The following is a 13,294-nucleotide window of genomic DNA, read 5'->3' as shown; positions in this document are numbered from 1 at the left end:
TAGACTGATCCTGTGTGTGGTGTGTGGATAGACTGATCCTGTGTGTGGTGTGTGGATAGACTGATCCAGTGTGTGCATAGACTGATCCTGTGTATGGTGTGTGGATAGACTGATCCTGTGTGTGGGTGGGCAGGTAGATAAACATCCTATGAGTAAGTGGGTGGACAGACGGTCAGATAGGTAGGCTCATCTGTGGATGGGTGGGTGGGAGGATGGACGAAAATAGATGATAGATAGATAGATAGATAGGCAGGCAGGCAAGCAGGCAGCTAGACAGACATAGATAGGGTTATTCTATGGGTGGGCAGGTGGATAAATGGATGGACAGACAGCCTATGTAGCCCAGGCTACATAACTTGCTTTGTATCTAAGGCCGGCTAATCAAGCTAACCTTGATTTCTGATTCTCTGTCCGCTCAGTGCTGGATTATGAGCATGAGCCGGCACACTTCATTTATGTAGTGCTGGAAGTCAGCCCCAGCATTCTTGCAGCTGAGCCACACATCCTCAGACAGATAGACAGACACGCACTCACATCTTTCACTGAGCCTTGGAAAGGTCTCGGGTCCTCAGGACTCTACCACACAGTGTAACTCCGAGTCCTTTGGGAGGTGCCTGTGGGAAAGCCCATGGCCCAGATGGATTCCTGGCCAGCCCAAGGCCTCACAGCCTTTGAGGGCCATGTCTGGTTGTTGGTTTGGATTGTTTGGAAGCAGGGTCTCGCTATGTAGCCAGGCAGGATTTGAATCTTCTCTTCTTCCCAGGTGTGGAGTTTATAGAGTGCAGCTCCATGCCTGGGTTTGAATCACAGCCCTGCTCTCTCGCTGAGTGACGCTGGGAAGCCGCTGTGCTTGGCTGGAGCCTGGAGCTGGGCTGCCTCAAGCCTCAAGACTCTGGGTGGCTTAGGGATAGTATTTGTCTCCTTCTGCCTCAGTTTCTCCTTCACTGAATTCGATACCCTGATGGTACTGCCTCCTCTTTACTGTGAAGACGAAAAGATGTAGTTCATAAGGCTTCCTCAGACTGACGGCCCCTGCGTCTCTGAGGTTCAGAATTTCTTGGGAGCTCTCTCGATGGCCCCCACCTGTGAGCCCAGGATTTGGAAGATGGAGGTGGGAAGATCAGGAGATGAAGGCCAGCTCAGCTACGTAGTGAGTCTCAAGCCAGCCTGGGTACATGAAATTCTGCCTCCGACAAGGAAAAGCAGCCAGGTGTGGTGGCGCACATGTGTAATCCTAGCACCTGGCAGGTCGAGGCAGGGGGCTGGCCTTGAGTTTAGTCCACCCTGCAGCTAGCAGAACCTGTCTGTATCTCATATGCAAGCAGAAGGATTCCACGAGAGAGGAAGCAATCACTAGGTCAGAGGAGGTGGGGGCCAGAGGCTTGTGATTGTGGCCGAGGCACACACACGTGTGTGTACAAAGTACACATGCACACACACGGACATACGCATACACACGTACATACGTGTATATATACATACGTACATACGTATATACACACACATACGTATATACACACATACATACGTATATACACACATACATACGTATATACACACACATACGTATATACACACACACAAACGTATATACACACACGTACATACGTATACACACACGTACATACGTATATACACACACATACATACGTATATACACACACACACGTACATACGTATATACACACACACACAAACGTATATACACACACACACATACGTATATACACACAGACGCGTTTGAAAGAGTAACAGACCGGTTGTTCTGATTCATAGTGTGTGATACGATTGTCTAAGTGTGTGTGTTTGTGTGTGTGTCAGAGGCTGTCCATCCCTGGTTGTGTTTTACAATTTTGTTTATTTTTAATTATGTGGGTGTGTGTCTGCCTCATGTTGGCGGGTGCCTATGGAGGTAGAGGTGTTGGATCCCCTGGAGCCGTAGTTTCAGGTGGCTCAGCCACCTGGCAGGCCAGCGCACTGGGAACTGAACTCAGGTCCTCTGGAGAACCAACACATGCTCAACCACTGAGCTGGCTCTCCGCCCCTGGCTTGTTTGTTTGTTTTGAGACAAGGTCTCTCACTCAACCTGGGGCTTACCAATAATTTATTTAATTTTATTTTATGTGCATTAGTGTGAAGGTGTCAGATCCCTTGGAATTGACATTACAGACAGTTGTGAGCTGCTATGTGGGTGCTAGGAATTGAACCCTGGTCCCTTGAAAGAGCAGACAGTGCTCTTAACCACTGAGCCATCCTCTCCAGCCCCCTGGTTGTTTTTTTGTTGTTTTGTTTTTGTTTTTTAAGACAGGGTTTCTCTGTGTAGCCTTGGCTGTCCTGGACTCAATTTGTAGACCAGGCTGGCCTTGAACTCACAGAGCTCCCTCTGCCTCTGCCTTCCAAGTGCTGGGATTACAGGCACTGGACTGTGCACTGGACTTTTTTTTTTTGAGACAGTGTCTCACTATGTAGAGATCCACCAGTGTTGGGAGCTACCATGCCTGATGCTAAAGCACTTTTAACTAAAATAAATAAATAAATAAAAAGTGATTTTGAGGGCCGGGGTACAGCGGGTGATCTTGTGGGTTCTATCTCAACACTAAAATAGAACAGACATACCAAGAACATGTCCAGGAGTGGAGGCGTGCTAGGGTTTGAACCCAGGCCTCGAGCATGCTAAGCAGGCGCTCTACCACTGAGAACCAGCCCACGGGGTGCACACCTGGGCCCCTACGCTTAGGAGACGGGAAGGAGGAAGGCAAGGTCGGCCTCAGCTATGGAGTGAGGTGGAGGCCAGCGGCTGCTCTGAGACCCTGCCTCGAAACACGGGAACCAACACGGGAGCCAGCAGCGATGGCACACATCCTAGCACGTGGGGGGCTGAGGCGGGAGAACCCCCACAAGTTTAAGACTAGCCTGAGGTTGGGGGGAGGCATCTCTGGAGAGATGGCTCAGAGGTCCAGAGCACTGGCTGTTCTTCCAGAGGACCAGGGTTCAATTCCCAGGGCCCATGCGGCAGCTCACAACTGTCTGTGACTCCATTTCCAGGAGACTGGACACTCACAGACATACGTTCAGGCAAAACACCAATGCACATTAAAAAAAAAAAAAAAAAAAAGACTAGCCTAGGCTTCCTGACACCCAGTTTCAGAAGCAAAAGGGCTCTGGGTTAGCTCCAGTTTCAGTTCAGTACTTTATTTGGTTACAATTGTTTCGTATGTTTCTGCTCTCCAATTCTCCCCTCCCTTTCCTCACACGGCTTTTTATAAATGTGTTTGGGGGTGGCATATGGTGCTAACCCTAGGCACCCCGGGCTCCGTGGGGCTTGCCAGTTTTGTGACGATCTTCTGACGATGATTTCCCCTCCCAGCAGCAGAGCTGTTTCCTGAATCCTGGCCAACAGCACCGAATGGCTGGGCAGCAATGGCGGGCCCGATCTGCACGTTCGGGTTTTAACCAGCAAGCTTGTGCCTCGTGGCCTTCTTTTTAATTTATTGTTATTTTATGGGCATGGGTATTTTGTCTGCATGTATGTCTGTGTGAGGGTGTCGGGTTTTGGAGGTGTGAGCTGCCATGTGGGCGCTGGGAATTGAACCCGGGTCTTCTGGAAGAACAGTCAGCGCTCTTGACCACTGAGCCACCTCTCCAGCCCACCTCGTGTCCTTCTGGTTGGGCATGCGTGTTGCAGGATGACCATCGGTTGGGGGGGGGCACTCACCTGCAGTCCCAGCCCTTAGGAAGTGGAGGCAGGTGGACCAGGAGTTCAAGGACAGCCTTGGCTACATAGGACGCTGGAGCCCTGCCTGGGCTGGACTCTGTCTCAAACAACACCAAAGCAAAACCAGAGACGGCCAGGTGTGGCGGTGCACGCCTTTAACCCCAGCACAGAGCCAGCTGGGCTGGAGGCCAGCTTGGTCTACAGAGCGAGTTCCAGGGCAGTTTGGGGACATACAGTAAGATCCTGGCTAGAAAGAAGGACGGAGGGAAAGAGCAGGGTCGCCTCTCCCTGCCGGGGTGGGAATAAATCCACCCCTCGGCACACTGTAGGATGGGAGAAGGAGTCCCATTTTCCTAAGAACCCAGGATAAAATGAAGACGGGGCTAGAGTCAGAGCAGGGCCCCTGGGCCCTTTCCCCAGCAGGGGGCGCTGGAGACAGGAGGCGGCTCTGGCCTCCAGATGGAGCCCAGCTGGGCCTCAGAAGGTGGGGGCACCTCCGAGGTCCTGCTGTACCCCGGCCTGCCTGGGAGCGAGCGGAGCACAGTGTCTGCCAGGGGAGGGCCGGAGCCACCATCCAGATTGGCATGCCCGCGGGGGAGCCTGCCCCTCCCTTCTCTGTTATGAGGACCCCCCGCCCCCTCCCCCCTTCAGCCCCTGTACCCCCCCGCCCGCCCCCGCCCGCTCCCACCACCTTGTTCTGCTCTGACTCTCCCACCTCTGCCAGGCGAGGGGGCTCACCCCTGTAATCTTAGCACATGGGAGGCTGAGAAAGAGACGCGCCAGGAGTTGGAGGCTAGCCTGGGCTACTTAGCGAGTTTCAGAGCAGACTGGGCTACATAATGAGACCCTGTCTCAAAAACGAACAAAACACTCCATCCTTGACCTCACCTTACCTTTGTGCCCCCCCTCCCCCCAGCCACTGCAGCAGAGCTGTCCCCGCCCAGCGCGTGGCCCGGAGTGCTCTCTTGCCCAACTGTCCTTTCTGGTGGAGAGACCAGATGGTAGGGTGGCGAGCGTGAGCTGGCGAGCCCTCAGGGGCCGGGCCGGCTGGTCTGGCTCAGCCATGGCTCCTGCCCTCCTGCCGCGGAGGGCAGAGGCAGGGGACATTCACCACAGGCCAGGCAGGGGCCTAGCCACGCCCCGAAGGACCCCCACCAAGCTCACTTCTTGCGCGGGGGTTTCTTCGGTTTCTTCGCCCAGGAAGACCACCCTCACCCCTTTCCTCCGCCGCCGTGTTTCTGCCTAACACGGCCTGGCTGAAGGCCATGGTCCAGGTTCCTGCATTAGGTGCTCCAGGGTTCAAATCTCCATTCTCCTACGGTGTGACCAAGGGGTCATGTCCAAACATGGAAAACGTGGTCCAGAATCTCGGCCTTTGGTCCTGTGGTGCTGAGTTCAGATTCTGCCTCGTGCAGGTTTTACTTTGGGCTTCAGTTTCTGAAACTGGGAACTGGAAAGGGAGAATGGTGGACCCAAGTAGGAATGAGACAGGTGATGGTCAGGGCTTGTGGCCCAGGCTGTGGGGAGGCTAGTGACAGGGCTCGCTTTGAGAGGACCCACCTCCCCCCTTCCTTTTGCCCTTCCATTTTCTTCCTTCTCCTCCTCCTCCCCCTCCCCCTCTTTCCCTTCCTCCTCCCCTTCTTCCCATTCCTTCCCCTCCTCCCTTCTTCTCCCTCCTCCTCCCCTCCTCCTCCTCTTTCCCTTCCTCCTCCCCTCCCCCCTCCCTTCCTTCTTTTTTAATACAGCATCTTACTCTGTAGCTGCAGATGGCCTGAAACTCACTGTGTAGACCAGGCTGGCCCTGAGCGCACAGACATCCACCAGCCTCGACCCCACAGTGCTGGAATGAAAGGTGTGTGGTGTGTGCCAGCACCGCCCCTCCTCCTCCTCCCCCTCCAGCTGGTTTGGAGCCACTGATGTGGGTGCTGAGAGCTGAGTTCTGATCCTCTGCAAAAGCTTAGCTGCTGAGCCATGCCTCCAGCCCCCTCCCGTTGTTTTCAAGCTTTAATGGCTTTTTAAAAATGAGGTAATTTATATACCATAAGATGCAGACTTCTATCCCTCTACGCTCTCTTTTTTACTTTTTTAAAGATTTCCTTTATTAGTGTGTATGTGTATGTGTGTGTATGTGTATGCATGTATGTATGTGTGTGTGTGTGTGTGTGTGCATATGTGTGTGTGTATGTGTGTATATGATGTGTGTGTGCCACACGTGTGGAAGTCAGAGAACAACTGAAAAATCAGTTCTCTCCTTGCACTGTGGAATCTGGGAATGGGACGGACCATTTGCCCACTGGGCTATCTCAGTCCACCCTTTTTTCCTGTGGCTGTGGCCCCGTGAAGCTGCATCCCTCGGGCGCTGGGACTGTAGGTGTGTAGCACCCACGTCGTCCAGATGCATCTGCGGCTCTGACCACACTCCTGCGCGCCTCCCGATTCTTGTCATTTCAGGCAGGGGTGCGTCCCGCCCAGGCTGCAGGAGACCCTGCGTTCAGTCCGCAGCACCCCATGAGCCGGATATGATGCTGCATGCCCGACGCAAGAGAGTCAGGAGAGGGCTGGAGAGGTGGCTCAGAGGTTAAGAGCCCTGGCTGCTCCTCCAGAGGACCTGGGTTCAATTCCCAGCTCACAACCGTCTGTAACTCCAGTTCTAGGAGATCCAAACCCCTCCCATAAATGCAGACGTAAATGCAGGCCAAACAGCAATGCATATTAAATCAGAGAGGGAGGGAGAGAGTCAGGCACTTGAGGTCACCTTAGTTACATAATGAATTTGAGACAAGCTTGGGTTATGTGGGGTCCCGAGCAAGAAAGCCAAGTACACGGAACCTTTCACAGGCCTCCACAGACAAAAGGGCCTGCTAACTAAATATTCAATACGGTGCACAGGTTTGGGTTTTTGTTTTTTTTTTTTTTGAGACAGGGTTTTTCTGTGTGGCCTTGGCTGTCCTAGACTTGATTTGTAGAGCTCAAACTCACAGGGATCCACCTGCCTCTGTCTCTTTCCCACCCCACCCCCAAAGGGAGAGAAATGCCAGCTCCATCTCTGCCCTGGGTCACTGGCTCCCACAGCAGGAAGCTGGAGCTATTCACCTCACTCCAGGCTGTCTTTGTGCTTGGTGTATGTGTGCCTGTGTGTGGGTATGAAGTCATGTGTGGCTCTGCGTGCGTGTGTGATATACGCGGTCTGTGTAACGCGTGCCTGTTTGTGTGGGTGCACATGGGCCGTAGCAAGCACGTGGGGGTCAGAGGGCAACCGTGGTGTCAGTCCTGAAGCCCACCTGCCTGAGCCTGTGGGGTGGTGCGTCTGTGTTGCTGCTGTGAGCAGCAGGCTGGCTGACTGGAAGTCTCCCCTGACCCTTCTGTCTCCACTCCCTGAGTTGCTGGGGAGGCACTGGGGTAAAGGTGTGCTAGACACCCGGCTTCCTGCAGGCTCAGGGGATTCAAACCTGGGTCTGCAGCATCACTCCCAAGTATTTTCACCCACTGAGGCACCTCCCCAGACTTCAGACTGCCTGTTACAGTCTCCTGGCCAGCCGCCAGCCGAGGTGACAGGTTTCTGGAGTCATAGCACCTGGAAGGCTGGCTGCTTGTGCAATTGAAAGGGGATTACACTGTGAGGGGAAGGTGAGAGAGGGGACAGGAAGGGAGGAGGGAGGAAGAGAAGGAGGGAAGGAGGGGACAGGAAGAGAGGGAAGGAGGGAGAAAGGGAGAGAGGGAGACAGAATATGCTCCTGAACTTGCCATACTTGGAATCAAACAAGTGAAATCCCAGTTATCTGGAGAAGCTGAGACAGGAGAATCAAAAGTTCAAGCCTGGCTTGGTCTATGTATAGCGAGTTCAAGACCAGCCCGAACTACTTATCAAGAACATGTCTGAAAAGAAAAAGTATAAAGAGGCTAGGGATGTAGCTCACCAATCAAGTGCTTCTTGCAAATAATTTACCAGTGAAGGGCTCTAGTAGAAGAAAATCAATGGGTTGATTAATGCAATTAAAAACAAGCTTTTTGAGATAAGGTTTTATCATAGAGCTCTGACTGGCGTTGAACTCACAGAGAGCCTCTGCCTCCTGGGTGCTAGGATTAAGGGCATGCCTGTCAAATACATACACCTTTAAGAACTGTATTTTAAAGACAAAAGCTAGAAGTCAGGAGGAGGGGAAGGAGGGAAAAGAAAGGAAAGTGTTAGTTCTTGCTTTGGGAGTCACTGCTTTAGTCTGTTACCTCTTAATTTTATTATTGCTGTGTTTTCTTCTTTTCATCTGTTCGGAATGAGACAAGCATTCTATAAGCACATTTTTTGGTGAAATAATCTTATTAGCCTAGAAATCGTCAGTAAAATGTAAGCGTTGCCCCCTCCGCCCACTCCTAGCGCCGTGCCCCGAAGGAACCTGGGTTATTGGTCGGTGTGCCTCCTCCCACACTCTTCTCTATGCATCTCCACGTGTGTTCAGATGGCTGCATGTTTTCATTTTATTTACTTTTCATGCTTAATTTAAATTTCTGAATAAATAAAATTTCATGGTTCAAACATCAAAAACAGTATGAGAAAATCCTACGTGAAAATGTCCTCCAGCCCTGTTCTCCATTCTGTGGCATCCCTCCCTCCGGTAGGTGACATCTGTTGTCAATTTCTTGTTTTCTCCAGGGACTTTTTACCCATGTGCAGTTCCCTGCAAACTCAGATCATATGGCGAGTTCTGAACTGCCTTCTCCTCTGCTCTCTCACTGCTGGCTATTCCTCCACACTCTGGCAGAGTTCTTTAACTATTTCTTTCTTGTATTATTCGTAGCTTTGGCACCGAGTCTCCCGTAGCCCAGGCTGCCCCCAAACTTGCTATGTAGATGAGGATAATCTGCTGATCCTCCTGCTCCACCCACTCATGGCTGCAGTCATAGGTGTGTGCCATTTTGCCTAGTCCCCTGTTTTGTTCCTTATGTTTTATCCGTATGTGTGCATATGTCCCTGTGTGCATATGTCCCTGTGTGTGTATTCCTGTGTGTGTGTATGTGTGTGTGTCCCTGTGTGTGGGGGCAGGTACTTGCATACCCCGGCAGGCACGTGCAGGTGAGAGGACCAGCTCAGGTTTTGGTCCTCACCCTCTACCTTGTTTCAGACATTGCTTTCACTGCTGCGTCCACTGGCTTGCTGGTCCCTGAGCTCCCCAGGACTCTCCGATTTCCGCCTCCCATCTCTGTTTAGGAGCAATGGGTTTACAGATATGCACCGCCGTTGCCCAGCTTTACATGGATTCCAGGGGTTCAGACTCAGGTCTATTTTTGTGCCAAGCGTCTTCCCCACTGAGCCATCTCCACAGGTCTGCCATTGAAAGAATAAAACAAAATCAAAGAGAAAGATCCGTCTTTATTTTGAGTGATGATGGTAGGTGTCTGCAGCGAGTTTAGGTGCCGGCGGAGGCCAAAACTGTCAGATCCCTTAGGATGGTGTTACAGGTGATTGTGAGTTCCCTGTCGTGGGGCCTCTGGAAAATCAGAATGTGCCCGTAATCACTGAGCCACCTCTCCCGGCCCATCATTTCATCTCAGTGGACTGTGAGGTGGCTTCCTCTTGTTGTAAACTCTGCTGGGCAAACGTCTTTGAGTAGAAAGCCATTCTCTCTTGAGATCTGTCCCTGGAGGTGGCAGGCAAGCACACGGCCAGACGTGAGCACCGCTTGCTTTGGGTGCAAGCTGCCAAGTTGGCTTACAAGAGGATCTACCCATTCACACCCCCCTGTGGGGAACGAGTGTCCCCCCTTGCCAACATGACCTCTATTCAGCTTTTACACTTTGCTAATGGGATGGCTTAACAAGGATGCCGTATATTAATTCACACTTTCCTGCCCATCAATGGGACTGGGCATCTTTTTGTTTACTTCCTCCTCTGTCATCTGCTACCCATTTTCATTTGCTGCCCATTTTCATCTGCTGCCCGTTTTTGTTTGGGGCAGTTTTTTTTCCTTGCTGAAATTATTTGTTTTTCGATTAAAAAAAAAAAAATCGTGTGTGTAAGCAGGGTTAGTCGTGAGTGTGTGTTGTACCTGAGGAGGCCAGAAGAGGGTGGAGTTACAGATGGTTGTGAGCCACCGAACAGGGGCTGGGGGTTGAACCCGGGTCCTCTGGAAGAGTAGCCAGTGTTCTCAACCACTGAGCCACCACTCCACTCCTGCCGGTACTATTTTTTCATGCACACATCACAAAATAGGCCTCCCTGTGCCAGATACCGTTCACAGAGCAGTGAGGCTGGCCTGGCCCCGGGCTCAGGAGGCTCACCCAGAAGCAGGAGAAAACACGTGAGCGAAGAGAGTTACAGCAGCACGTGCAGCTGCGATCCCAGCTGAGGGGCGCCGAGGACCCGGGGCCAGCCCTGAGCCCCTGGCCAGCCGGGGCTGCAGAGAAAGACCGTTTCCAGAATGAAGCAAGTATAACACATATAATCCGGAGTGTAAGGGCGGTCAGGCTTTCCGGGGCCGTTACCAGCGTGAAGACAAGGAAGCAGGAGCGGGGTGGAGGATAAGAAGGGGTGTCTGTGAGTGTTTTTAAAGAAACTAGTTCTAACCTCTCATGGTAATGCCCCAGAATCTAAGAGGTGAAGTAGAGGTAAAGATAGATCAGGGGTTCGAGGTCATCTTGGTTTTATAGTGAGCTTGAGTATGAGGCTAGCCTCGGCTACTTAAGAATCTGCTGAGAGAGAGAGGTGGTTCAGCGGCCCTTGCAGAGGACCCACATGTCACACGTGCTGGCTAACACTGTCTGTCTTCGTTACGTTTTTATTGCTTTGATAAGACACCACGACTAAAACAACTTATAAAGGAAGCATTTAATGTGGGGCTCCTGGTCCAAAGGGAAGCAGGGTCCATGACTATCGTGTGTGTGGGGGGTGGGGGGCATGGCAGCCGACAGGCAGGCGTGGTCCTGGAACAGTAGCTGAGCGGTTACAACTGACCATAGGCATGAGGCAGAGAGAGAGAGAGAGAGCTAACTGGGTGTGATGCGGGCTTTTAAGACCTCAAAGCCCACCCTGGTGACACGCCTCCTCTAGCAAGGCCACACTTCTTAATCCTTCCCAAACAGTTCCACCCACTGAAGATCAAGTATTCAGATATGTGTGTATACGGGACCACTCTCGCTCAAACCACCGCACTGTCTGTCACTCCTGCCCAGGGGATACAATGCCATGTTCTGTCCTACGGGCACCTGGTCCGTATGTGTGTGCAGACACGTGCAGACAAGAACTCACACGCAAGATTGTTTTGTCTTGTTTTGTTTTTTTGAGACAGTATTTCTCTCTGTGTAGCCTTGGCTGTCCTGGAACACCTTGTGGACCAGGCTGGCCTGGAATTCGCAGCGATCCCCCTGCCTCTGCCTCCTGGAGTGCTGGGATTAAAGGTGTGCACCACCTTTATGAGTTTTAAAAGATCACATGCTGCTTTTCCAGAGGATACAAGTTTGGTTCTCAGCACCCACATCAGGCGGTTCGCAGCCTCCTGTAGCTCCAGCTCCAGAGGGTCCAACACCCTCTTCTGGCCTCCACAGGCACCTGCACACTCGTGGTGTACACACAGAAACACACACACACACACAAAGGAAGGGAGCAATGTGTCAAAGAGTGTAAGGGCGCTTGCCACCAACCCTGGTGATCTGAGTTTGAGTCCCAGGCCATACAGTAAAAGGAGAGGATCAACCCTCTCCATCTGTCCTCTGACACTCCCACCGCGCCACGGCAACTCATGCGTGCCTTCACTCGGACACATACTGACATCAAATAAATGTAAAATATTTTTCCTAAGGAAAAAAATGGCTTCCTTTTCAAACGCCCTTGACATGTCTCTTCCGTTAGTCACTTGCCTTCTGGTGCTTCGTTTGTGACGTCACGGTCAGTGCACACAGTTTCTATGGTTTTTATTCTCGGAAAGGGCCTCCCTGGACACTCTGAAAGCATTTGGGCAGCTTTTCTTCCCCTAATTTACAGTAACTGTTTTCAACATAAAGAGCAAAGCTAAGATCCAGGTAAATCAGATAGCTGTTTGGCCCGTGCACATTCATTGATTTTGGGGGATTTCAAACGACATTTATAAGGTATATATTAATTCTCCGGTGTATTTTGGCATTTTTTTTTTTTTAAAGACAGGTTTTCTTGTAGCCCAGGCTGACCTTGAACTCCTGAGTGCTGGGGAATGGGAGACAGGGTGTCCAGCTTGCCAAACAAGCAGGGTCCTAAAGGAGATACTCCCCAGCCTCCAAGTCACTGTAGCTTTGCGTCTGGTTTTATATCTGACAAGACTGATTCATTAGTCAAATTACTTCTCCCGGCCTCAGTTGCCTCCTACATAAAATAGGTCCATTCAACCTTGAAAGAAAATTCGTGAATGGGTGGGTCATTTTAGCTGTGGGGAGGAGGGATCCTTTGAGCTTTTGAAAACGTAACACTTGAGCTGAAATCTCTTTGACGGGGAAGAACACCCCTGGCAGATGGCCTGCACCCAGCAGCCCAAGGTAAAAAACTCGGGAGGTAGGGGCTGGCCTGGGCCACAGTGGTCCTGCAAGGGAGGAGGGCACTGAGCAGGCGGGGAGTGAAGGGACCTGCTCCCGCCGATGCCTGGAGGGAGGACGGGAGCGCTGACCGTGCCTCTGTCCCCACAGTCCATGGAATCCCAGGTGGAGGAGTGGTGCCGTGAGGTGGGCGAGCTGCAGGCGCAGGCGGCGGCGCTGCCGCTGGAGCAGGCGAGCAAGGACTCGGTGGGCGAGCGGCAGGGCGCGGTGGGCGAGCGCCTGCTGCGCCTGTTGGAGCCGCTGCAGGAGCGCCGCCGCCTGCTGCTGGCCTCCAAGGAGCGGCATCAGGTGGCGCACGACCTGGACGACGAACTGGTGAGGCGGGGCCTGGGGCGGGGCCTCAAGGATGGGTGAAGGAAGCCCGAGCCGACCCAGGGTGGGAGTCAGGGGGATTCTTCTGTCCCTCACATCCATTTACTCTGGTCATTAATCTATTTGAGCATGAACTTTTTTCATTCATTCATTCATTCATTCATTCATTCATTCATTCATTCATTCATCTTTCTCTCTTTTTTCTCTCTCTTTCTCTCTCTCTCTCTTTCTCTCTCTCTCTTTCTCTCTCTCTCTCTTTCTCTCTTTCTCTTTCTCTCTCTCTTTCTTTCTCTCTCTCTTTCTTTCTCTCTTTCTTTCTCTCTTTCTCTCTTTCTTTCTTTCTCTCTTTCTTTCTCTCTCTTTCTTTCTCTTTCTTTCTCTCTTTCTTTCTTTCTTTCTTCCTTCCTTTCTTCCTTCCTTTCTTTCTTTCTTTCTTTCTTCCTTTCTTTCTTTCTTTCTTTCTTTCTTTCTTTCTTTCTTTCTTCCTTCCTCTCTCTTTCTTTCTTTCTTTCTCTTTCTTTCTCTCTCTTTCTTCCTTTCTTTCTTTCTTCCTTCCTTTCTTTCTTCCTTCCTTCCTTCCTTTCTCTTTCTTTCTTTCTCTCCCTTCCTTCCTTCCTTCCTTCCTTCCTTCCTTCCTTCCTTCCTTCCTTCCTTCCTTCCTTCCTTCCTTTCTTTCTTTCTTTCTTTCTTTCTTTCTTTCTTTCTTTCTTTCTT

At 51.5% G+C, this 13,294-nt stretch overlaps 1 protein-coding gene across 3 annotated transcripts in view; it reads left to right on the top strand.

Annotated features, from left to right (window-relative positions):
* The window catches only part of Sptbn4 (spectrin beta, non-erythrocytic 4), a 90,380-nt gene that overhangs the window by 57,941 nt on the left and 19,145 nt on the right, over positions 1 to 13,294 (top strand). For all 3 annotated transcript variants that reach the window (XM_055595001.1, XM_055595002.1, XM_055595000.1), the window contains one exon: positions 12,359 to 12,583. In XM_055595001.1, coding sequence (XP_055450976.1) covers positions 12,359 to 12,583 — 225 coding nt within the window. The remainder of the gene's footprint in view (positions 1 to 12,358; positions 12,584 to 13,294) is intronic.

This window comes from Psammomys obesus, unplaced genomic scaffold (genome assembly GCF_907164565.1).
Source record: "Psammomys obesus unplaced genomic scaffold, mPsaObe1.curated_primary_1811, whole genome shotgun sequence".
Classification (NCBI taxonomy): Eukaryota; Metazoa; Chordata; class Mammalia; order Rodentia; family Muridae; genus Psammomys; species Psammomys obesus.
The sequence above is the reverse complement of the archived record's forward strand: the minus strand, read 5'-3'. Positions and strand labels throughout refer to the sequence as shown.